The 24343-nt window shown below is 42.7% G+C and overlaps 1 protein-coding gene across 1 annotated transcript in view; it reads left to right on the top strand.

Moving 5' to 3' along the window:
* B3GLCT (beta 3-glucosyltransferase) overlaps positions 1–24343 on the top strand; it is a 506218-nt gene that overhangs the window by 340551 nt on the left and 141324 nt on the right. The window contains exon 8 of the mRNA XM_073662497.1: positions 19944–20007. Coding sequence (XP_073518598.1) covers positions 19944–20007 — 64 coding nt within the window. The remainder of the gene's footprint in view (positions 1–19943; positions 20008–24343) is intronic.

A 24343-nucleotide genomic window follows, 5' to 3' on the forward strand; every position in this document is an offset into this window, starting at 1 on the left:
CAACAGCGAACACGCTGAGCTGAAAAAGCAACAGTGCACATGCTCAGCTGCTGCTTCATTCATTGCCTGAGCCCTGCTCTTGACTTTTTTCTAGCAGTCCCATAGAGAATGAATGGAGCAACGTTCAACCCACTTTGTAACTGGGATAGAAAGGATTAAAACTTCCTATTCTGCCAATAAGTGTGGCTTCCAGTGATTGGACTCCCACTACATCAGTAAGTTATTGCCCATCCTTCGATTCTTGATTTTTTTTTTTGCCAGACAACCCTGTTAACTTAAAGACCTGAAAGTCTTATTTTTAACACTGTGCCGCTGACGCCACGATTATTGGGTCGAACGTACATTTTGGATGCAAACTCTTACTGAGGAACCAGTTCAGCATGTATGGTTGCAAACTTTGGGGAATCAGCTGCACTGACACGGAATTAAGTCACGATTTCTTACATATATACCATGCAAGGAAGGCAAAGGGGCAAGGAAGCATATTGATTCTTAAAGTTTGCATCTACCTCTTAGTATCATAGTAATGAGATTTTGTGCAAATTTAGCAGTAGAACCTCCTTAGATATAGACATGTGATCTATCACTATCACATATATGTATCTACTTATAGTAATTTGTAATTTAATTTGATTTCTCATGTTAGCGTTATGATTGGAAATATTTTGTGTATAATATTCTTGTATGAGTCAGTCATGTGTTTTTCTATTTGTTTTTTTTAATATATATTTACGAAGGTATTTTGTTTTTACTCACTATCTACTCCAGATATGCCATTCTGCTGACCCCACAATATTGCAAACATTGACCAAGCCGTAAGACTTATAAGTATTCAGTTAATATATTAGCTGGAAGCAAATAGTAAAGTATATTGCAATAATATTATCTTGCAAAACAACACTTTTTAGCCAGCAATGTGACAAGTAACCTTCAATGCCTAATATATAAAATGGTACCATTGTAGAGAGAATCAGTCATGTGGATCTTCCATGGTCAGTATGGCCATGCACTTCAGATAACTGTCGGCCCTCCCATGCCCAACATATAGTTAGGTCCAGAGATATTTGGACAGTGACTGAATCTTCGTGATTTCAGCTCTGCAGGCTACTATTTTGGGTTCAAAATATTAAAACTGAGCTGTAACTGAAGTGGAGACTTTCAGGTTTAATTAAAAGGATTGAACAAAAATAACCTGTGAAACGTTTAGGAATTGCAACCATTTTTGTACAAAGCCTCCTCATTTCAGGGGCTCAAAAGTAATTGGACAAATTAACTTTATTATAAATATAATGTTCATTTTGAATACTTTGTACAGAATTCTTTGCAGGCAATGACTGCCTGAAGTCTGGAAACCATGGACGTCACCGAACACTGGGTTTCCTCCTTTCTGATGCTTTGCCGGCCTTTACCTTTACTACAGATGACTTCAGTTGTTGCTTGTTTGTGGGTCTTTCTGCCTTAAGTTTTGTCTTAAGCATGTGAAATGCTGCTCGATGGGGTTGAGATCTGGTGATTGACTCAGCTATTGCAGAATATTCCACTTCTTTGCCTTACTACACTCCTGCTTTGTTTTCACAGTATGTCTTTGGTCATGATTCATCTGTACTTTCTAGCGCCGTCCAATCAACTTTGCTGCATCTGGTTGAATATGAGCAGAAAGTATCTCCCTGTACACTTCAGAATTTATCCGGCTGCTTCTGTCTTCAGTCACATAATCAATAAATACCAGTGACCTAGCGCCATTGTAAGCCATCCATGTCCATGCCATCACACTGCCTGCACCATGTTTTACAGAGGATCAAGATCCGTTCCAAGCCTTTTCCATACTTTCTTCCCGTCATTATTGCACAGGTTCCATCAGTCCAAAAGAATGTTTTTCCAGAACTGGGCTGGTTTCTTGAGATGTTTTATGTCGAAGTCAAATTTGGCCTTTCTATTTTTAAGGTTGATTAATGGTTTGCACCTCGTGGTGAACCCTGGGTATTTGCTTTCATGAAGTTTTCACTTTCTGGTGGACTTAGATACTGAGGGTATATGTGCACGATCAGGCTTTGAAGCAGAAATTTCCTGAGAGTTTCTGCATCTCCTTGGCAGGAAAAACGCTGGACGTTTTTGATGCATTTTTTTATGCGGTTTTGAAACATTTTTGTACATCAATGAATGCATTTTGGAGCTAAATAAATTTATTTGGTGGGACATAGCTTAAACCCTTAAATTACTGTCAGAACTGGGGTGAGTATATTGGTTAATTTGAATGATAAAAGAATGTATCTGTTGTATTTCAAATAAAGTGTTTGCTCTGTGTCTGTGTGTTTATTTAACTCTTTACTTTACTTTAATTAGTTTTGGTCATGAAAAGGTCTGATTGACACCTTGTCATCACCAAACAAAAGAGCTAGGTGTCAGCTAATCCCATTCACCCAATCTTCATTATCTTTTCTATTCATGTCATTTATGCGGCTTCTGTGAGCTGCTATTTTTAGCCTAGGAAGGTGCCATTTGCAAACATGGTTCCTGGCCATTAAATAACATCTCACAACTGGTTCGTTAGCCACTACGTCCCCCCGATCAGCACTCAGCAGCGATTTGAACACAGCGCATTTTTGCGGTGTTCTAATGCCGCACTTTTGTTGTCGGTACATGTGAATCCATCGCATATAATGACGCTTCAATCGGTCAAAATCTGCAGCGGAGACTAGCGTGTCTGCTACAGAAATTGACATGCTGCGGGTGAGTTTGGGTACATGGCCACGATTAGGAGCTTCTGCAGGTTTGACGCTGCATGTGTTTATACAGCATCAAACCCGCAGTGTCCAGATGTTACGGTATAGTGGATGGATCTCTAGAAATTCCATGTCCATGCATCCAGGGGCGTACATAGAAATCATGGGGCCCCATAGCAGAAGCTCTAATTGGGCCCCCCCTCAAAAAAAAATATATATTTGTCCTTGTCACAGAAGAGCAGATCACACAACTTTCCAGCCTTTACTTAGTAATTTTCCTCCTGCTGAAGTCCTAGATTCCTCTTTCATTGCCCACATAAAATATGATGCCAATAAAAGTGTCCCCCAAATACAGTATGATACCCCCATGATGAATTCCTCCACATTAGCCTCCGCATTCACAGTATAATGACCCTATTGTACCCCACTTCAACTCCCAAGGCAAAGTATGGTGACCCCAACACAGTATGATCCCCCAACTGTGACCCCCACAAGCCCTACATGCAGTATAATGGGCCTACATACAGTATAATGGCCCACACTAGCCCTCCAAACAGTATAATGGGCCTACATACAGTATAATGGCCTGCACTAGCCCTCCAAACAGGATGATGGACCCCCCACACACCTTCCCACCGTATAATTGCTTTCATACAGTATAATGGCCACCCACAAAGCCCTCAAAATATTATAATGGCCCCACATAGCCTTTCATATAGTATAATACACCCCCATAGTCCTCCATATAGTGTAATGCGCCTCCCATAATCCTTTATATAGTATAATGAACTTCCCATGGTCCTCCATAGAATATAATGCACTTCCCATAGTCCTCCATACAGTATATTACACACCCCATAGGGTAAAATGCAGCCCCTATATAGTATAATGCACCCCACAGTCCTGCAGTATTATGGGCACCTTGTACTCACTGATTTAAAAATACCGTATATTTTAATTAAGCCGACCCGAGTATAAACCGAGATCCTAATTTTACCATAAAAAACTGGGAAAACGTATTGACTCGAGTATAAGCCTAGGGTGGGAATTGCAGCAGCTACTGGTAAATTTCCCCATCCTGGTACGTATGGCACCCTCATCCCCCAATCCTGGTACGCATGGCCCCCCTCACCTCCCCAATCCAGGTATGCATGGTCTCCTCATACCCCCAATCTGGTATGTAGGGCCTCCTCATCCCTTAATTCTGGTATATGTGGTCCCCCTCATCCCCCAATCCTCATATGTTTGAGCCTCCTCATCCCCCAATCCTGGTATGTGTGGGCCTCCTCATCCCCCAATCCTGGTATGTACGGCCTCCTCATCCCCCAATCCTGGTATGAGTGGGTCCCCTCATCTCCCAATCCTGGTATATGTGGGCCCCCTCATCTCCCAATCCTGGTATATGTGGGCCCCCTCAACCCCCAATCATGGTATATGTGGCCTCCTCAATCCCCAATCCTGGTATGTGTGGACCCCCTCAACCCCCAATCCTGGCATATATGGCCTCCTCAATCCCCTAATCCTGGTATGTGTGGCCTGCTCAATACCCCAATCCTTGTATGTGTGGGCCCCCTCATCCCTCAATCTTGGTATGAGTGGGCCCCCTCAACCCCCAATCATGGTATGTGTGGCCTCCTCAGTCCCCAATCCTGGTATGTGCGGACCCCCTCAATCCCCAATCCTGGCAGGTGTGGCCTCCTCAATCCCCTAATCCTGGTATGTGTGGCCTGCTCAATACGTGTGGCCCCCTCATCCCCCAATCCTGGTATGTGTGGCCCCCTCATCCCCCAATCCTGGTATGTGTGGGCCCCCTCATCCCCAATCCTGGTATGTACGGCCTCCTCATCCCCCAATCCTGGTATGTGTGGGCCCCCTCATCCCCCAATCCTGGTATGAATGGGCCCCCTCATCTCCCAATCCTGGTATATGTGGGCCCCCTCAACCCCCAATCATGGTATGTGTGGCCTCCTCAGTCCCCAATCCTGGTATGTGCGGACCCCCTCAACCCCCAATCCTGGCATGTGTGGCCTCCTCAATCCCCTAATCCTGGTATGTGTGGCCTGCTCAATACCTGTGGCCCCCTCATCCCCCAATCCTGGAATGTGTGGCCCCCTCATCCCCCAATCCTGGTATGTGTGGCTCCCTCATCGGCCAATCCTGGTATGTGTGGCCCCCTAAACACCCAATCCTGGTATCTGTGGGCCCCTCATCCCCCAATCCTGGTATGTGTGGCCCCCTCATCTCCCAATCCTGGTATGTGTGGCCCAATCACTTTACACACAAAAAATAAACACTTATACTCACCTTCCTTCCTCACCTCTGCTCCAGCGTTGTGTCCTGTCTGCCAGCAGCTCATGTTGGCATCTGAGCAGTGCACGCTCTCAGATGCCGAGGTGAGATGCCAGAACGTTCACTCTTCTCCACGCCGGGACTATGTGTGTGGAGAAGTGTGAATATGCATTCTTTTTAGTAGTGGGCACTTGCAGCAGTAGTCACGGCTCTGCGCTCCTCTGTGCCCGCTACTAAATAGAATGAATATTCCCTCTTCTCCACGCCCATGGGAGTGGAGAAGAGGGAATATTAATATCTCTTTAGCAGCGGGCACACGTGGAGCTGCAGCAGCTGGCTACTACGTGTGCCCCGCTCCTCCACCCCCGCTGCAACCCGCTCCTCCGCCACTGCTGCGACTTCCCTCCCAATACTCACCTATCTTCCTCGTTCCACCGCTGCTTCGGGGCCCCGCGGCTCACGGGCCCCCCCAGCCCACGGGCCCCATGACAGTGGCTTGGCCTGCCACCATTGGCGGTACGCCACTGTGTGCATCAGAGGCTGCGGATCACCTGTGGACACTGACATGCAGCGCTTCTTTCAGGACCGCAACATGTCAAATTCTCTTGCGGAGTCGAAGTCTCCGCAACAGAAATTTGACCACTAGAATGTATAGAAGGCGGTAAATCTACATGGTTCTGTGAACACATGTGGATTTACCTGCGTTCAATAGACTGCAACGTTTTGGACGCAGAAAAAGATATTCATCCAAAGCGCTGCTACGTCCGGATCGTGGGCACAGAGCCTAAAATAAAAAAAATAAGTAAATAAAAATTAAAATAAAAAAAAAAAAAAAATGGCGTGGGCTCCCGTGTCATTTTTATAACCAGTAGAGGGAAAACCGACTGCTGGGAGCTGATATTAGTAGTTGGGGAAGGGGCCATTAGCCAACAATGTTCCCCGGCCATTAATATCAGCCCACAGCTGTTTGTTTAGCTTTTACTGGCTAGATTACAGGGGGACCCCAGAAAAAAATTGACGTGGGGTTGCCCTATAAAGTATAAACTGCAAAGGCTAACTAGACAGCTGCGGGCTGATATCAATAGCCAGGGAAGGGTCAATGGATACTAGCCCCCTTTGCGGCTATTAATATAACCCCTCAGCAGTCCCAGAAATGGTGCATCCATAAGATGCACCAAATCTTATGCTTATCTTCCGCTCTTCCCACTGCCCTGTAGTGGTGGCAAGTGGGGTAATAATAAAAATAACAACCATATCCCTCACCTGTCCGCTGTCAACGACGCAGTCCACGATTACGCCGATTGTCCCACGGCGATTCGGGTAACTTCTACAGCAGTGACATCAGCCATCACTGATGTCACTGCTGTGGAAGACAGCACTATATACTGACAGGGGTGTAAAATCACCCCTATCAGTATACATGCTGCAGGAGGTCACTGAGGTTGATCAGCTGAAGATCAGCTGATCAGCCCTGGTGAGCTTACTACCCTGGGAACATTCTTGAGAATCAGGTGAGCATCAGCTGATCAGTTACGTAACCGATTAGCTGATTGCGGGCGACACCAATCAGCTGATGGTCACGTGACCGATCAGCTGGTCGCTGGCGGCACTGATCAGCTGATCATGAAAATGATCTTGCTGCAGAATGCACGGATCTTCTTCTTGAACCATGGAAGGAAGTGCTGTTTGAGAAACTCAGCATACATTATGGAATTCATCTTTACCCCTTCAGGAATCCTAAAAGGGCCGACAATCTCTCTCCCCATGATTCTAGCCCAAAACATTACTCCACCTCCTCCTTGTTAGCGCCGTAGCCGTGTTTGCATGGGGTGTCCATCAACCAGCCATCCTCCACTCCATCCATCTGGACCATCGAGATCATTTCTTGCATGATAATGCCCCGTCTCATGCTGCACATAACACATCTGCATCTCTGGCTGCTATGGGCATAAAAGGGGACAAACTTATGGTGTGGCACCCATGCTCCCCTGACCTCAACCCCATTGAGAACCTCTGGAGCATCATCAAAAGGAGCGTCTATGATGGCGGGAGGCAGTTCACATCTAGGCAACAGCTCTGGGAGGGTATTCTGTCCTCATGCAAAACAATTAAAGCAGAAACCATCCAAAACCTGACAAATTCAATGGACAAGAGAGTTCAGAAGCTCCTTTCGAACAAGGGGTCCTATGTGCAAATGTAACATCACCTAGAATAAAGTTTTGAGTTGAAAACTGTTTGATTTCAGTTTGTAATAACCTGCTAATGCTCATAATTTCAAAAATGACATTTTTTTTTGTTCTTTATTCAAATGAAAAGGTTGAAAACTCTGCTGTGCATAATAATTTGGAACATGCATTTTGAGTGCAGTTTGAGTTTTTTATTTTTTTAAAAATATACTGTTATCATAGGCAGTTTGTACAAAAACCTTTCAATTGTACTCTAATAGTTATTTGACTGGAAAATTACAATGACTGCAATTCATATAGGTAATTTGGGAAAATCTGAGAAAATATTATTTGCATAATAATTTGGAACACAGTGTATGTGAGCCCCGGACTTTGGGGGGGTTAAGGATCCAGCATGTCCGATTTCAGACTACCAGTTATACAGTTGTTCTTTCTGAGATAAGCTTCTGCCAGAGAGTTCCGGCCCTGGTCAACAATGATGGCGCTAGTGCAAAATTTCAAGCAGAGGACACAGGTCACTGAAGAAGCAGTGACCTGTCATTCACAGATCAAGGCAAGCGGAGGAGGTGGTAAATCATAGGGAGGAGAAGACCCTGTGCACAGTCCGGACCCTGTGCACCGAAATCTAATTATCAGAAAACTTCAAATGGTCATTAATGGACCACAAAGAGGATTTCTTCACCAAATATATCAATGTAATCAGTATTACAGCACCTTTACAGATATGTTTTTACTTTACATTACAAAATCGTGCTGACAGGTTCTCTTTAAGACTTTAGTCTTTCCAATAGTGTGATTTTATGGGCATAATCAGGATCCAAATAACTGATAATTTATTTTTAGTCTCTGTTTCCTGAATTTTCATGTTTCATTAAGAAAGCTATGTTTTATTATACACAGCATGATGCTTTTCATTTTAACAAGCATTTTGAGTGTTGCTCAAAATACTTGAACCCTAGATCACTTAAATCTAAATAAGACTAAACAGTTTTGGAACTCTATGAAGGCGATAACGAAATGTGCTGCCAGCATATAATGAAATAAATTTATGAGTGGTGAGTGGATTAACAATTTGTGTTCCTTATGATGCTCTGATTGGAGGCAGATGTGTCATTTGCTGTATATTTCAGTTATTGGGTTTTTAACAGGTTAAAGTTTTATGGAAAGATGTATTACACCAGACTTACGTTGGAGGCGTGACAGGAAGCACTTCTCTCAGCCTTTTAAATGCTGCGATTGATATTGATTGCGCCCTTTAGAGGTTTAAATGGCCCTGGGTGGTGCAAACACTGCTCCTGGCAGTGACAACTTGGTCTCTGCTTTAACTTAAGCCGAGCTCCCGGCGAGAATCACATGGGCACAGTTCCTGTGCCCCTATCACAGGTGTGTCAGATGTGCACAGACATTCGCCCTGCAGTTGGTTTCAGAAGATCTCTTCGTTTGGCATTCCAGACACCTTCTTAGCTGTTTCACTCTAGGACCCAGCGACTACTTCCCTCCTGCTCTAATTGACACATTTGCCTGGGTGTTTAATAGTTTCACTTTGCTGCAGGGCAGTGCCAGTGATATTCACATGTTACCTTGTGAAAGCTTGGAGCGAGTTAAGTCTGTTTACTTCCTCTCTGGTGTTAAGAGGATGCGTGTGTTATCTCTCTATAGTCGGCTCAAGCTAAGTTATTTTTCCCCCGGTGTCTGTCTACCTTGTTGTCTTTAGTTGTTAGTGGGGATCTACTAGTGCCCATCCCTCCCTTCCCTATCGAGGGCCAAGCACTAGGGAAATACAGGAGTAGGTTCCTGTGCGGCGATTGGTGAAGAACCAATATAGGGACGGTAGGGGAGACAGGGTGAAACAGATCAGCCTAGGAGGTCTCCACTTCCCCCCCCCCCCCCTTTCCCTAGAGTCTGACCTCCCTTCTCCTCTTCCTTTTGTATTGCATTTAGTCTTTCCCACACCTGGTGTGACATGATCACCGGCAGTGCACATTTAGAAAAAAAAAATTTACACTTGGGTTTAATTGTGTGTGTTTTTTTTCGGATGTGTTTTTTTTCTTTCTCCCTTGGTACGGGTTCAGTTGCAGAGCGGCTGCACTGTTTGTCTCTGGAGGTGAATGACCTCTGCAGTTAGGTCCAGCAACAGCTTCAGCGGCTACACGTCGCTAATGTGGGGGTCTCTACAGGTAGGCCTGTCCAGCCTGAACCCAAGGTTGCCCTCCCGGACAGATTTTCAGGCGGTAGGGACAAAATTTTTGTATTCAAGGAGGCCTGCAAACTGTATTTTAAACTTCGTCCTTACTCCTCCAGAAGTGAGAAGCAACGAGTTTGGAGACAAACCGCAGGATTTGGTTTGTCTCCAGTCTGTAAAGGGTTTTTTGGGGCTCTGGCCCTCATCTATGATGACCCTGACCAAGTCGCCTTGGCTGAGTCTAGGCTACGTCGCCTTCAGCAGGTGAATCGGTCAGTGGAGACAAGCAGTTCTGAATTCCGTAGATGGGCAACGAATTCTAAATGGAATGAATCAGCCCTTAGAAGCCAATTTTGTGAGGGTCTTACTGAAAGGTTGAAAGATGCTTTGGCAGTATATGAAACCCCAGAGTCCTTGGAGGCTGCCATGTCGTTGGCAATACTTCTTGATAGACGCCTTCGGGATAGATGGGTGAGACAACCTTCTCCGGGGCCTTCTTGTCGGGGTTATGCGCCTCTGCCGGGGGAGCAGTCTGGTGGTGAACCAGTACTGGGGAAGGTAGAGGAAACTATGCAGTTAGGGGGTGCCTCTGCATCATACATTTCCCCAGAGATTCGCAAGAAAAATGGCATATGTTTTTTTGTTGGAAAAAGGGTCATTTGATTGGGACCTGTCCTTCAATTCCTAAACAAAAGGAGACTCAATTAACTCTTGGTAGTCTGGATTTGGATAAACAAGGCGTGCATTTGTGGCCAAACTGCAGTTCCCGCTTTGTCCTGACAGCAGACATGGTGCTAAAGAGCAAAACCGAGAACATTTCTGTGTTTGTTGACAGTGGAGCCGCAGTCAGCATGGTTGATGCTGAGTTTGTGAAAACTTATGGTCTTGCTTGCTGTGCTTTAGCTAGGCCTATTCCCATCTTTGCCATCGACTCTGCACCACTTGCACAGAAAGCATTTACTCACATTGTACATAATGTAAAACTGCGTGTGGAGTCAGTTCATTGTGAAATAATCCCTTGTTATATTCTGGACAGTCTTCCCACCCCAATTGTTTTAATATTTCCCTGGCTGATGAAACATAATCCGTTGATGGATTGGCAAACCGGGGAGATTACTGCCATGAGAACTGTCTAGATATTTCCATTGCTACTGTCTCTACGGAAATATTACCTGCTTTTCTGTCTGGTTTTGATGTTTTTTCTGAGAGGGGGTGTCAGGATTTACCTCCTCACCTTGAATATGACTGTCCTATTAACCTGATCCCCGGAGCTAAACTACCGAAATCCAGACTGTATAATCTTTCTGGCCCTGAGACACAAGCCATGAAGAATTTCATTGCGGAAAGTCTGGGGAAGGGACCCATTAGGCCCTCATTTTCGCCTGTGGCGGCTGGGTTCTTCTTCGTGAAGAAAAAAAATGGCGGTCTACGTCCCTGTTTAGATTTTTGGGAATTAAATCAAATTACCATCAGTGGTCCATACCCTCTTCCTCTGATTCCAGATTTGTTTAGCCAGGTTGTAGGAGCTAAGGTATACTCCAAGTTGGATTTAAGGGGAGCCTACAATCTGGTTAGAATCAGAGAAGGGGACGAATGGAAAACAGCGCTCAATACCCCGGAAGGGCATTTTGAGAATCTGGTTATTCGGTTTGACCAATGCACCTTTGGTGTTCCAGCATATCATAAATGATATTTTCCATCATTTGGTGGGGAGGTTTGTGGTGGTCTATCTGGGCGATATTTTGGTTTACTCACCTGATATTGAGACACATCGGGGGCATGTTAAACAGGTGCTCCAGATATTAAGGGATAATAAACTATATGCCAAACTAGAAAAATGTGTTTTCGCCATTCAGGAGGTGCAGTTTTTGGGGTACATGTTGTCATCTTCGGGTTTTCAGATGGATCCGCTGAAGATTCGTGCAGTCCTTGATTGGGACCGTCCCAAGAACTTGAAGGCTCTACAACATTTTCTGGACTTTACTAATTTTTACCGGAAATTCATCCAAAATTGCTCAGTAATTGTAAAACCCCTTACTGACATGACTAAGAAGCGGTCTGATTTTCCCAAATGGTCGGATGCCTCCCTCCAGGCTTTTTCTTCCTTAAAGAATTATTTTGACACTGCTCCTATACTCAGTCAACCCGATGTTTCCCAACCCTTTATTGTGGAGGTTGATGCGTCAATGTGTAGGTTGGGGCTGTGTTGTTTCAGGGTCCATTCCCTGGTAAATGGCGTCCATACGCTTTCTTTGCTAGGAAATTGTCTTCGGCTGGTGTCTTCGGAAATTATGACGTGGGTAATAGGGAACTTTTGGCGATCAAATTAACGTTCGAAGCATGGCGACATTGGTTGGAGGGGGCTGTCCATCCTATTACTGTTATTACTGACCATAAGAACCTGTCATATCTCCAGTCAGCTAATGGTCTCAACCCTAGGCAAGCCAGATGGTCCCTGTTTTTTACTAGGTTCAATTTTGTGGTCACTTTTTGTCCAGGGATCAAAAATGTCAAGGCTGATGCTTTGTCCCAGATCTTCCTTGCTGGTGGTGACCATGAGAACCCTGCCCCGATATTACAGAAGGGGGTAGTCATTTTGGCACTGTATCCTGAACTGGAGGGTGAGGTGTTGGAGGCTCAGGGGGATGCCCCTGCCTCCTGTCCTGCAGGAAGGTTATTTATACCATCGGATCTGCGCCGCAAAGTAATTAAGGAACATCATAACTCTGTGCTTGCTGGTCATCCAGGTGATAAGGCAACCACGGACCTCCTCTCTTGTTGTTTTTGGTGGCCGGGGTTGCATCGGGATGTGATTGAACACATATCTGCTTGTAGTATTTGCGCACGTTCTAAGGTTTTGCATACCCGTCCGTCTGGTACTCTTCTTCCGCTACATATCCCTAGTAGGCGATGGACACACTTCTCCATGGATTTTATTACTGATCTACCGGTTTCTGCAGGGAAAACGGTGGTTTTGGTGGTTGTAGATAGGTTCAGTAAAATGGTTCATTTCGTTGCATTACCTGCACTTCCAAATGCTTCATGGGGTTCCCTCCAATGTGGTGTCAGATCGGGGGACCCAGTTTGTTTCCAAGTTCTAGAAAGCATTCTGTTATCGACTGGGGGTGCAGCTGTCCTTTTCCTCTGCCTTCCACTCTCAGTCAAATGGACAGACCGAGCGTGTCAATCAGAATTTGGAGACCTACCTCAGGTGTTTCGTCTCCGAAAATCAGGAGGATTGGGCATCCTATTTACTGTTGGCAGAATTTACCATTAATAATCATCTTCAAGAATCCACTGGCAGGTCACCGTTCTTTTGTGCATACGATTACCATCCACAGTTTGGTACCTTTAGTGGGGGAGGAGCTTTGGGAGTTTCTGAGGAGGAACGTCTTGCTTTGCTGCTTTCCTCGGTGTGGCGGGGGGTGCTGAGTAATTTAAAGATCATGGAAGACTAGTATAAACGCATGGCTGACAGAAAACGCTTGTCAGGTCCGGACCTGAATGTGAATGACTTTGTGTGGCTGTCTACCAGGAATATTAAGCTTAAAGTTCCTTCTTGGAAGCTGGAACCTAGGTTTATTGGTCCCTATAAAATAACCGCCGTCATTATCCCAGCAGTGTTTCGTCTTAAGTTTCCTCAGGCCCTTAAGGTCCACAATGTTTTCCATAGGTCCTTACTCAAGAAATATGTGGCACCTCTTGAGCCCTCACCTCTACCGCCGCCCCCAGTAATGGTTGACAGCAATCTGGTGTTTCAGATTTTGAGGATTGTAGATTCTCGTCTCCAACGTCGTTCTCTACAATACTTTGTGCAGTGGAAGGGTTATGGTCCAGAGGAGAGATTGTGGGTTTCAGCATCAGAGGTGAACCCTGGTTCGTTCATTCCATACCTCTTATCCTGGGAAACCTGGTCCTGAGTGGCTGGAGGCCACTCGTAGAAAGGGGGGGTACTGTCACGGGTGTGTCAGATGTGACAGACATTCACCGTGCAGTTGGTTGCAGAAGATCTCTTCATTTGGCACTACAGACACATTCTTAGCTGTTTCACTCTAGGACCCAGCGGCTAACTCCCTCCTGCTCTAATTGACACCTTTGCCTGGGTGTTTAATAGTTTCATTTTGCTGCAGGGCGGTGTCGGCGATATTCACATATTACCGTGTGAAAGCTTGGCGCGAGTTAAGTCTGTTTACTTCCTCTCTGGTGTTAAGAGGACGTGTGTGTTATCTCTCTAAAGTCAGCTCGAGCTAAGTTATTTTTTCCACATGTCTGTCTACCTTGTTGTCTTTAGTTGTTAGTGGGGATCGACTAGTGCTCATCCCCCCATTCCCTATCCAGAGCCAAGCGCTAGGGAAATACAGGAGTTGGTTCCTGTGCGGCGATTGGTGAAGAACCAATATAGGGATGGTATGGAAGACAGTTTGATATAAGATCAGCCTAGGAGGTCTCCACTCCCCCCCTTTCCCTGACTCTGGGCTCCCTTCCCCTCTTCCCCTTTTGTTGCACTTAATCTTCCCCACACCTTGTGTGAAAGCACCCTACAATCACCATGACGTACCTATATGTAAAAGGTCAGGAATCCCTATCCGACCATGACATATGGGTATGTCAAATGTTGTGAAGAGATTAATGTATTATAATCATATTGTATAGCACTGTGAACTTACAGTTGCTCATTTTGACTTTCAACCCCGTTAATTCTTCTCTTTTCTATTAGGTCTATGACATCACGTGAGTAAAAGCTAAGTAGCAGAATCCTTCTAAGCTCTATGTAGAAACACAAGTTAATTTTCCCTGTATGAGTCATGAGTCACTGCAAAAGTCCCTGGCAGCGGGAGGAGTGGAGCAGCTGGGTTAGGAGGTGAAGAGGAGAATGATAAATGCAGGGACCTGAGGCTTCCTGTTTCTATGTAGAGCAGAGAAAAATTAGCTGGGTGGAAGGGAAAAATGAGCAATTGTAAGTACACAGTGCTGTATAATATGATGACTGAAATATATTCAGAGGATACAAACTTTGATTGGAGGAGGAGGAGCAGTGCTTCTTTAAGTAACTCAAAAACAGAGGATAGCTGCTCTCACTGTATGATTATCTTGACAACTTTTTTTTCTGAAGCAGAGGAACCTCTTTTTATATAACAGTGGAAGTTCCAGGAATGGAACACCCACTTAATAGATCATGGCATATACAGGTGCATCTCACTAAATTAGAATATCATCAAAAAGTTAATTTATTTCAGTTCTTCATTACAAAAAGTGAAACTCATGTATTATATACTGTAGAGTCATTATAAACAGAGTGATCTATTTCAAGTGTTTATTTCTGTTAATGTTGATGATTATGGATTACAGCCAATGAAAACACAAAAGTCATTATCTCAGTAAATTAGAATACTTTATAACACCAGCTTGAAAAATGATTTTAAAATCCGAAATGTTGTCCTACTGCAATGTATGTTCAGTAAATGCACTCAATACTTGGTCGGGCTCCTTTTGCATCAATTACTGCATCAATGCGGCGTGGCATGGAGGCGATCAGCCTGTGGCACTGCTGAGGTGTTATGGAAGCCCAGGTTGCTTTGATAGCAGCCTTCAGCTCGTCTGCATTGTTGGGTCTGGTGTCTCTCATCTTCCTCTTGACAATACCCCATAGATTCTCTATAATAGATTCTCTATGGGGTTAAGGTCAGGCGAGTTTGCTGCCAATCAAGCACAGTGATACTGTTGTTTTTAAACCAGGTATTGGTACTTTTGCCCGTGTGGACAGGGGCCAAGTGCTGCTGGAGAATGAAATTTCCATCTCCAAAAAGCTTGTCGGCAGAAGGAAGCATGAAGTGCTCTAAAATTTCCTGGTAGACGGTTGCGCTGACTTTGGTCTTGATAAAACACAGTGGACCTACACCAGCAGATGACATGGCTCCCCAAACCATCACTGATTGTGGAAACTTCACACCAGACCTCAAGCAGCTTGGATTGTGGCCTCTCCACCTTTCCTCCAGACTCTGGGACCTTGATTTCCAAATGAAATGCAAGATTTACTTTTCATTTACTTAGTGTCAATGACTGCCTTCTGGACATCTGTCAAGTCAGTTGTCTTCCCCATGATTGTGGAGCCTACTGAAACAGACTAAGGGACCTTTTTAAACGCTTAGGAAGCCTTTGCAGGTGTTTTTTGTTAATTATTCAAATTTACTGAGATAATGACTTTTGTGTTTTCATTGGTTGTAAACCATAATCATCAACATTAACAGAAATAAACACTTGAAATAGATCACTCTGTTTGTAATGACTCTATATAATGAGTTTCACTTTTTGTATTGAAGAACTGAAATAAATTAACTTTTTGATGATATTCTAATTTTGTGAGATGCACCTGTATATGTATGTTAAAATTAACCTACCCATATAATTATAGACTGTTCATGTCTTTGTCAGTGGGCAAACTTACAAAAACAGCAAGGGATCAAATAACTATTTAATTCACTGTGTGTATATATATATATATATATATATATATATATATATATATATATATATATATATGTATGTATATATACAGTACAGACCAAAAGTTTGGACACACCTTCTCATTTAAAGATTTTTCTGTATTTTCATGACTATGAAAATTGTACATTCACACTGAAGGCATCAAAACTATGAATTAACACATGTGGAATTATATACTTAACAAAAAAGTGTGAAACAACTGAAAATATGTCTTATATTCTAGCTTCTTCAAAGTAGCCACCTTTTGCTTTGATGACTGCTTTGCACACTCTTGGCATTCTCTTGATGAGCTTCAAGAGGTAGTCACTGGAAATGGCCTTCCAACAATCTTGAAGGAGTTCCCAGAGATGCTTAGCACTTGTTGGCCCTTTTGCCTTCACTCTGCGGTCCAGCTCACCCCAAACCATCTCGATTGGGTTCAGGTCTGGTGACTGTGGAGGCCAGGTCATCTGGCGTAGCACCCTATCACTCTCCTTCTTGGTCAAATACCCCTTACACAGCCTGGAGGTGTGTTTGGGGTCATTGTCCTGTTGAAAAATAAATGATGGTCCAACTAAACGCAAACCGGATGGAATAGCATACCGCTGCAAGATGCTGTGGTAGCCATGCTGGTTCAGTATGCCTTCAATTTTGAATAAATCCCCAACAGTGTCACCAGCAAAGCATCCCCACACCATCAACCTCATCCTCCATGCTTCACGGTGGGAACCAGGCATGTAGAGTCCATCCGTTCACCTTTTCTGCGTCGCACAAAGACACGGTGGTTGGAACCAAAGATCTCAAATTTGGACTCAACAGACCAAAGCACAGATTTCCACTGTTCTGATGTCCATTTCTTGTGTTATTTAGCCCAAACAAGTCTTTTGTGCTTGTTGCCTGTCCTTAGCAGTGGTTTCCTAGCAGCTATTTTACCATGAAGGCCTGCTGCACAAAATCTCCTCTTAACAGTTGTTGAAGAGATGTGTCTGCTGCTAGAACTCTGTGTGGCATTGACCTGGTCTCTAATCTAAGCTGCTGTTAACCTGCGATTTCTGAGGCTGGTGACTCGGATAAACTTATCCTCAGAAGCAGAGGTAACTCTTGGTCTTCCTTTCCTGGGGCGGTCCTCATGTGAGCCAGTTTCTTTGTAGCGCTTGATGGTTTTTTCAACTGCACTTGGGGACACATTCAAAGTTTGCCCAATTTTTCGGACTGACTGACCTTCATTTCTTAAAGTAATGATGGCCACTTGTTTTTCTTTACTTAGCTGCTTTTTTCTTGCCATAATGCAAATTCTTACAGTCTATTCAGTAGGACTATCAGCTGTTTATCCACCTGACTTCTGCACAACACAACTGATGGTCCCAACCCCATTTATAAGGCAAGAAATCCCACTTATTAAACCTGACAGGGCACACCTGTGAAGTGGAGACCATTTCCGGTGACTACCTCTTGAAGCTCATCAAGAGAATGCCAAGAGTGTGCAAAGCAGTCTTCAAAGCAAAAGGTGGCTACTTTGAGGAACCTAGAATATAAGACATATTTTCAGTTGTTTCACACTTTTTTGTTAAGTATATAATTCTACATGTGTTAATTCATAGTTTTGATGCCTTCAGTGAGAATGTACAATTTTCATATTCATGAAAATACAGAAAAATCTTTAAATGAGAAGGTGTGTCCAAACGTTTGATCTGTACTGTATGTGTGTGTATATATTTATCAAGTTTTATGCTGCCCTCAGGAGTGGTGCAATCACAAAATCTAGAGGCTTGATGATGCAGTCAATCCAAAATACATTTTTCCTAATTACATGCTCTATAAATTGGAACTGTTATGTGACATATCATGCTTATTACCCAAATTTCTTTAAAGGAGTTGTCCAGGAGTATTTTTTTTTTCCGTTTGACCTTCTTTTGGATGGCTGGCTGAAAATTTCTTTCATTGTACTGTACAGATGTATCCACCCTTATGTGTCCACACTTGACTTCGGTGAAAGAGTAACTATTGTTTTAATTTGTATTTCATAAATGAATAGGACACATGAAAATAAGAAACTTTGTAAAATATGTTATCAGAAAAAATAGCTTTTTTCTCTTCCTAGACTGTTCTTTCACTCTATAATGGGTAAAATTTTGTATTCAATGAAGAAAGATTTTATCACTACTAAAGTAGGAGATGACAGTTGGTGCTTTTAAAATTCTATGGAGAGGAAAGAGGAGGAGAAAAGAGCTAGAGGCAGAGAAACAGACAGTAACAGTTCACCATAGAACTCTATGAGCACCAACTGTCATCTCCTATCCTATTAATGAGAATGTCTGTATTCACGAAAGACAGATCTTACCCGGAAATTGAGAATTTTGAGAATGAAAGATGAGTCCAGGAGGAGAAAAAAGCAGATTTCTCTAAAAACTTGTTACAAAGTTTCTTATTTTTCATGCAACAATCGTTTTTAATAACGCTTGTTCACAACTATCTTGCAGTGTAAATGCAGCTTAAAGCCACAGTGTGTTTTTCGTGCCTTTAAATACTATTTGAGACACCCACCCAAAAGAAAAATTTTACTTCAAGAAGGGTAGATCTTTTTTTTTTAAAAAAAAGTGCAACCATATGTAAGATAAAAGTCAAAATCTGCTGTAGATCAGGAACGGTTTCTCAGAATGTTCTGGAGAAGTTTTAGTTTACATATAATGATTACTCGGAGTATATTTGTTGCAATAAACCTAAAATGTTCTTTTGCTGTGTGATGGAAGTACTCATCTCTTCCTCTAATTGTACCTTTTATATATCTGCAAATAGAAGACAAAATGGTTTTCTGTACAATTTGTTATTCATGATGTTTGTTTTCCATTTCCACAGATGCAATGCTTTTCTGTTTTACTTTTTTTTATTTTTTTTTTTATTCTTTTTCCAAGTAATTTTAATTTAAAAATTTTGCAATGAAATAATTTTATTAAATTAAGTGTAATTTTACTTTTATTGCTGTTGTCAGCTGTTTAGTCTTTGTTCCGGTTAGGATACAAACGGACCCCGTCTAATAAGGCTGTGTGCCCACGATGCTTTTTTTAAGTGTTTCCGTAGCGGCAAAAACGCTGCAGAAAAGCTTAAAAAACGCATGGTAGAAGGCCTGCCATGTCCCCCAAGGATAATCCGCATGTGCTGTGCACATGCTGCGGAAATTTCCGCTGCGGATTATAATTGCGGAAAAAAAAGCAGCACTACCAATTATTTTGCGGAAGTGCTGCGTTTTCGCCGCCATTGACTTGCATTAGAACTCGCCAATTCCTCAAGACTGCATCTGTACTTGCGTAATTGGCGCGTTCTAATGTGCGGATGGTACCCGGGTGTAGAGGAGAGGAGAGTCTCTTCCACACCAGGTACTATTAAAAAAGCTGTAAAAATAGAGTAAAATAAATAAATATATACTTACCTTCTGGCGGCCCGCGCTGCGCTCCTCCTTGCTTCCCGGCACTTCGCGATGTAATGAAGGACCTACGCTGATGTCAGAGTCATGTGACGGGTCACTCGACGCTGACGTCGGCAGGTCCTTCAGTGCAGTGTACCGCAGCCAGGACCGAGCAAAGCAAGACAGCGCGGGCCATCGGAGGGTAAGTATATATTTATTTTTTTATTTTTTGACATTCTCTCGGGTCACACTATATAAATCCATGCTGTTTGCATGGATTTATATAGTGTGACCAAGTTGTCAAGCACTTTCCAAGTGATGCTAAAATCGCTTGGAAAGTGCTTGACAACCCGTATGCGGAAATTGAAGTGAAGAACGCTTCACATCCTCTTGTCCCTGGCAGGAAAACGCATGTACAATCCGCATGTACAATCCGCATGTACAATCCGCATGTACAATCCACATGTACAATCCGCATGCGTTTTTTCTGACAGGGAGATGCAGAAACGCTCAAAAAAAATCCGAAGCATTTCTGCATCGTTGGCACATAGCCTAAAAGTCATTTTCTTTTGGCTTGGTTTCTTGTGACATGTCCCAGTGTACAATTTTATGGAAGTTTGTGTGTGCCGGTTTCCATCATGTATTAATGAGGTGTTTTTTTATTGTGCCATTTCTAGGCTTGCTGATATTCTGATTAAGGATCCACCCACATCTGATTTCACTATAGACCTGAAGCACGAGGTAAGCCCATTTTACTTTTTTTTCAATCAGCTAATCATGGCTATTATTGTGTCTTTTAACTTTTGCCAGAATTTTAAAGGAAACTTGATGTTTTCCCCATGTCCCACAACCCGGCCCCATGTTTTTATACCACACTTTCTTCTACCGCGTTTCTTCGAAAATAAGACGGGGTCTTATGTTATTTTTTGCTTCAAAAGATGGGTTAGAGCTTATTTTCATGAACAACAATCCACATTTATTCTTGAATTAAAGATCAACATTTATTCAAATATAATCATGTCATCACATACACATGTACAGTGGCATGTAAAAGTTTGGGCACCAGTGGTTAAAATTTACTATTATTATTATTATTATTATTATTGAGCAGTTAAACAAGTTGAAGATGAAATGATCTCTAAAAGGCCTAAAGTTAAAGATTACACATTTCCTTTGTATTTTAGGCCAAAATATATACAGTTGTGCTCAAAAGTTTACATATCCCGGCAGAATTTTTCCTTTCTTGGCCTTGTTTCAGAGAATATGAATAATAACAAAAAAACTTTCTCTCCACTCATGGTTATTGGGTGGGTGAGGCCATTTATTGTCAAACTACTGTGTTTTCTCTTTTTAAATCTTAATGACATAACCATGATATCACCAAAGGTCCTTAACCACTCTTAACCTCAGGATAGAAATGCTAGGGACCCCTAAGAGAGTGGGGGCCCTGACAAATTGCCCTGTTTCCCCCCTTCCCATTAACGCCGGTGCTGCATACCTGCTTGTTTCCTCTTTAGTTCCTCTAGACTCTTGCAGTTAAAAGATTTTTGGTGACATCATAGTCACATGAACGTGATGTCACCAAAAGTCCTTAAGCAGTTTTAACCTCAGAATAGAAATGCTGGGGTCCCGTAAAAGAGTCAGGGCCCAGTGCAACTGACCAGTTTGCGCACTAGAGCTTCCCTAGCTTGCCACTCCTGACTGTAAAGGCTATGTTCACACATTGCGTTTCTGCAGGCAAATACTGCTCTCTTGGCAGTAAAGAAGCTGCTTACAAAAAGCAGGATTAGCTGCGTTTTTATGATCCCAAAGTACAGCTTTGCTTCCACCACAGAAGTATGAACACAGGTCACCAATGCAAAACATATGTGAAACCATAAAACCATTTTGGAAAAAGGTCAATTTGATAAAATTATTTAGTGGAAAAAGATTTTTATATATGGAAAAATAGTGACTATTCTGAACCAAAAAGTTCATATGAGTTAATGAAAAAATACAAAATTACAAATGTAACAGCCGAGGGAGGTGAATTGGTCAGGAATAGTTTACCAATGACATTTGCAAAGCATTGAGTTGGTAGACATTGTCTACTTTCATGCTTTGGTTGGTCCTTGAGTTGATCAGCCATTGTTAAATTTCACACTTTGGTCAGCTAATGTTTACTTTGCATGCATTACTAATTTAATGAAACTGTACTAATCCTATCTGCCATTCTCAGGTGAGAACACCAATACATTATGGTTTAAACTTGGGAAAATCACAAAAATAAATGTGTTTCACATACTGCTGTACCTGCTTTTTCACTAAATATGCAGCAAGACCTGATACCTGCATTTTTTGCTAATGTTTTGCTGCATGTTTGCACTTACTCGTTGGTTGCTATGGGTGAAAAAACACTGAAAGAAGTGACAGGCTACAGTTTTCAAAAACGCATCAGTTTTCCAATTCAGTCAGAAAAATAAACAATGTGTGTGCATGAGATTTCTGAAATCTCATAGATTTTGCTGGTACTGTAAAATGCAGCTTTTAATTTGCCTAAATGTGTATAAAAAAACGCATTAAAAAAATATGCAGCAACAACGCAAAGTGAGAACATAGCCTAAGTAAGGTCTATTTTTGGAATAGGGCTTATATTTCAGCCTTACTCCAAAAATCCTGTAAAATCATGCTAGGACTTCATTTCGGGAAACACGGTACTTAAAACAAGCTCCTTTCTTTTTTCGGTTTAATTAATTTTCATAAAATCATTTAATTTGGCCAGTGATATGCAAATCAGTAGGCGACTAGTCAAAAGAGCGTTTTGTTCCTAATCGTTCCGTTCAAATCTATCTATATCAGCAATCCAGTGGTACATTGTTAGGCCTAAAGTCAGGTTTTTTAGATTTATTTTTAACTGGTTTATTGAATAGTATATACCAATGCATGAAGAGTGAAGGGACAAACTGTAGAATTGAAGAAGGTGCAGCTATGTGAAATCTCAAGTAGTCAAGAAAGAATCTCCCTTGTCAAGTAGAAGATCAAAGTAGCTCCCAAAGTGATGAACTCCTACTTCACCATGACAGCTCCAACCCTTTATAGTAAGAGGAGCATAGCATCAAGACAAAAGCACCTATATACATTTTAAGTTCACACTGCCCGGGACTGTTTAATCTTTCTTGTCGTTTCCTCCTGCACCACCAATGCCATACTCACTTAGCTGAGAGTTGTGCTCTGCACCATTGGTGTTATCAGCAGGAGCTAGATGTCCTCCACAGATCTCTGACATAGCATATCCCAGAGAATATCTCAGCTATTGATAAACAGAAACTCTAAAATCAGAATAGATGATAAAGCACTGCTGTTGGAGGAAGATCATGATAGCTCAGTGTGATGTGCACACCCAAGATCCTGACTTGCACAAGGCTTTCATGCTGCAAGAAGCACCAATTGGCTAATAAATGGGACACAGGGTGAGTGAGGCTTGAGAACTGCTCGAGGAGAGTCTTGAGACTGGATTTAGCAGGATAATTATGAATTATCAGTAATGACCAGTGATTCAGCTCAAGCCACGCTCACCTCAAGTCCTATATCCACACTTTGTCCACTCATATAAAAGTCAGATTCACGAATGTGTGTCTTCCAGGGCGTCAAACTGTTTGAAAGCACTCTTCATGTCATCAAAGTAAGTCTCAAAATACAGTGGCTTGCGAAAGTATTCACCTCCTTTGTCATTTTTTTTTGTTTTGCTACCTTACAACTCTGGAATATCAGTGTTTTTTCATTGTTTGCATCAGTTCATGTAAACACCATGCCTACAACTGAGAACATTGTTTTTTGTTTTTATCGTGAAGCAAACAACAAATAGGACAAAATAATTGAAAACTTCTGTGTGCATAACTATTCACTCCCCCCCACAAAGTCAGTACTTTTTAAAGCTTCCTTTTGCGGCAATTACATCCGCAAGTCGCTTTGGATAAGTCTTTATGAGCTTTCCACATCTTGCCACTGGGATTTTTTGCCCATTCCTCAAGGCAAACCTGCTCCAGATCCTTCAAGTTAGATGGCTTTCTCTTGTGAACAGTATTCTACAGATTCTCAATTGGTTTAAGGTCTGAGCTTTGACTAGGCCACTCCAAAACATTTACATGTTTCCCCTTAAACCACTCGACTGTTGCATAAGTAGTATGCTTTGGGTCATTGTCTTGTTGAACCCCAATCTAAGTCTCAAATCACTGACAGACTGATACAGGTTTTGCTCAAGAATATGTCTGTATTTTGCTCCATCTATCTTCCCCTCGACTCAGACCCTTTCCCTGTCCCTGCTGCCAAAAAACATCCCCACAGCATGATGCTGCCACCTCCATGTTTCACTGTGGGGATGGTGTTCTTGGGGTGATGAGCTGTGTTGGTTTGGCGCCAGACATAGCATTTACCTTGGTGGCCAAAAGTTAAATTTTGCTCTCATCTGACAAAAGCATCTTCCTCCATAGATTTGGGGAGCCTCCCACATGTCTTTTGGTAAACTCAAAACAAGCCTTACAATTTTTGTGTGTAAGTAAAGGCTTTTTTTCTGCAGACTCCCATAAAGGCCACAGACTATACGGCTTACTGTGGTCATATGGACAGATTTTCCAGTCTCTGCTTGGGAACTCTGCAGCTCCTTCCAGGGTTACCTTTGGTCTCTGTGCTGCCTCTATGATTAATGCCCGCCTTGCCCGGGCTGAGAGTTTTTATGGGTGGCCCTCTCTTGGCAGGCTTGTTTTGGTACCATTTTCTTTTCATTTGGTGATAATGGATTTGATGGTGCTCCGGGAGATCATCAGAGATTGTGACATTTTTTTTGTAACCCAACCCTGACTTGTACTTCTCAACAACTTTGTCCCTGACTTGTTTGGAGATTGTTTTTCTGACTTTGATGTGGGCTTGGCATGTGAGCTTGCATGGTTATCTGCTGATGATGGCTGATTTAATCATCATCTGCCTCTAACAGCGGCAGGTGGAGTGGATCTCCGCCCGCGATTTTTTTCCTGTTAAATGCCGCTGTCAGTCTCTGACAGTGGCATTTAACACACGCTGGCAGAGTGGTGCATCATTTGCT

Source organism: Phyllobates terribilis, unplaced genomic scaffold, assembly GCF_046119375.1.
Source record: "Phyllobates terribilis strain yellow unplaced genomic scaffold, ASM4611937v1 Scaffold_2__4_contigs__length_985480577, whole genome shotgun sequence".
In the NCBI taxonomy this organism is placed as follows: Eukaryota; Metazoa; Chordata; class Amphibia; order Anura; family Dendrobatidae; genus Phyllobates; species Phyllobates terribilis.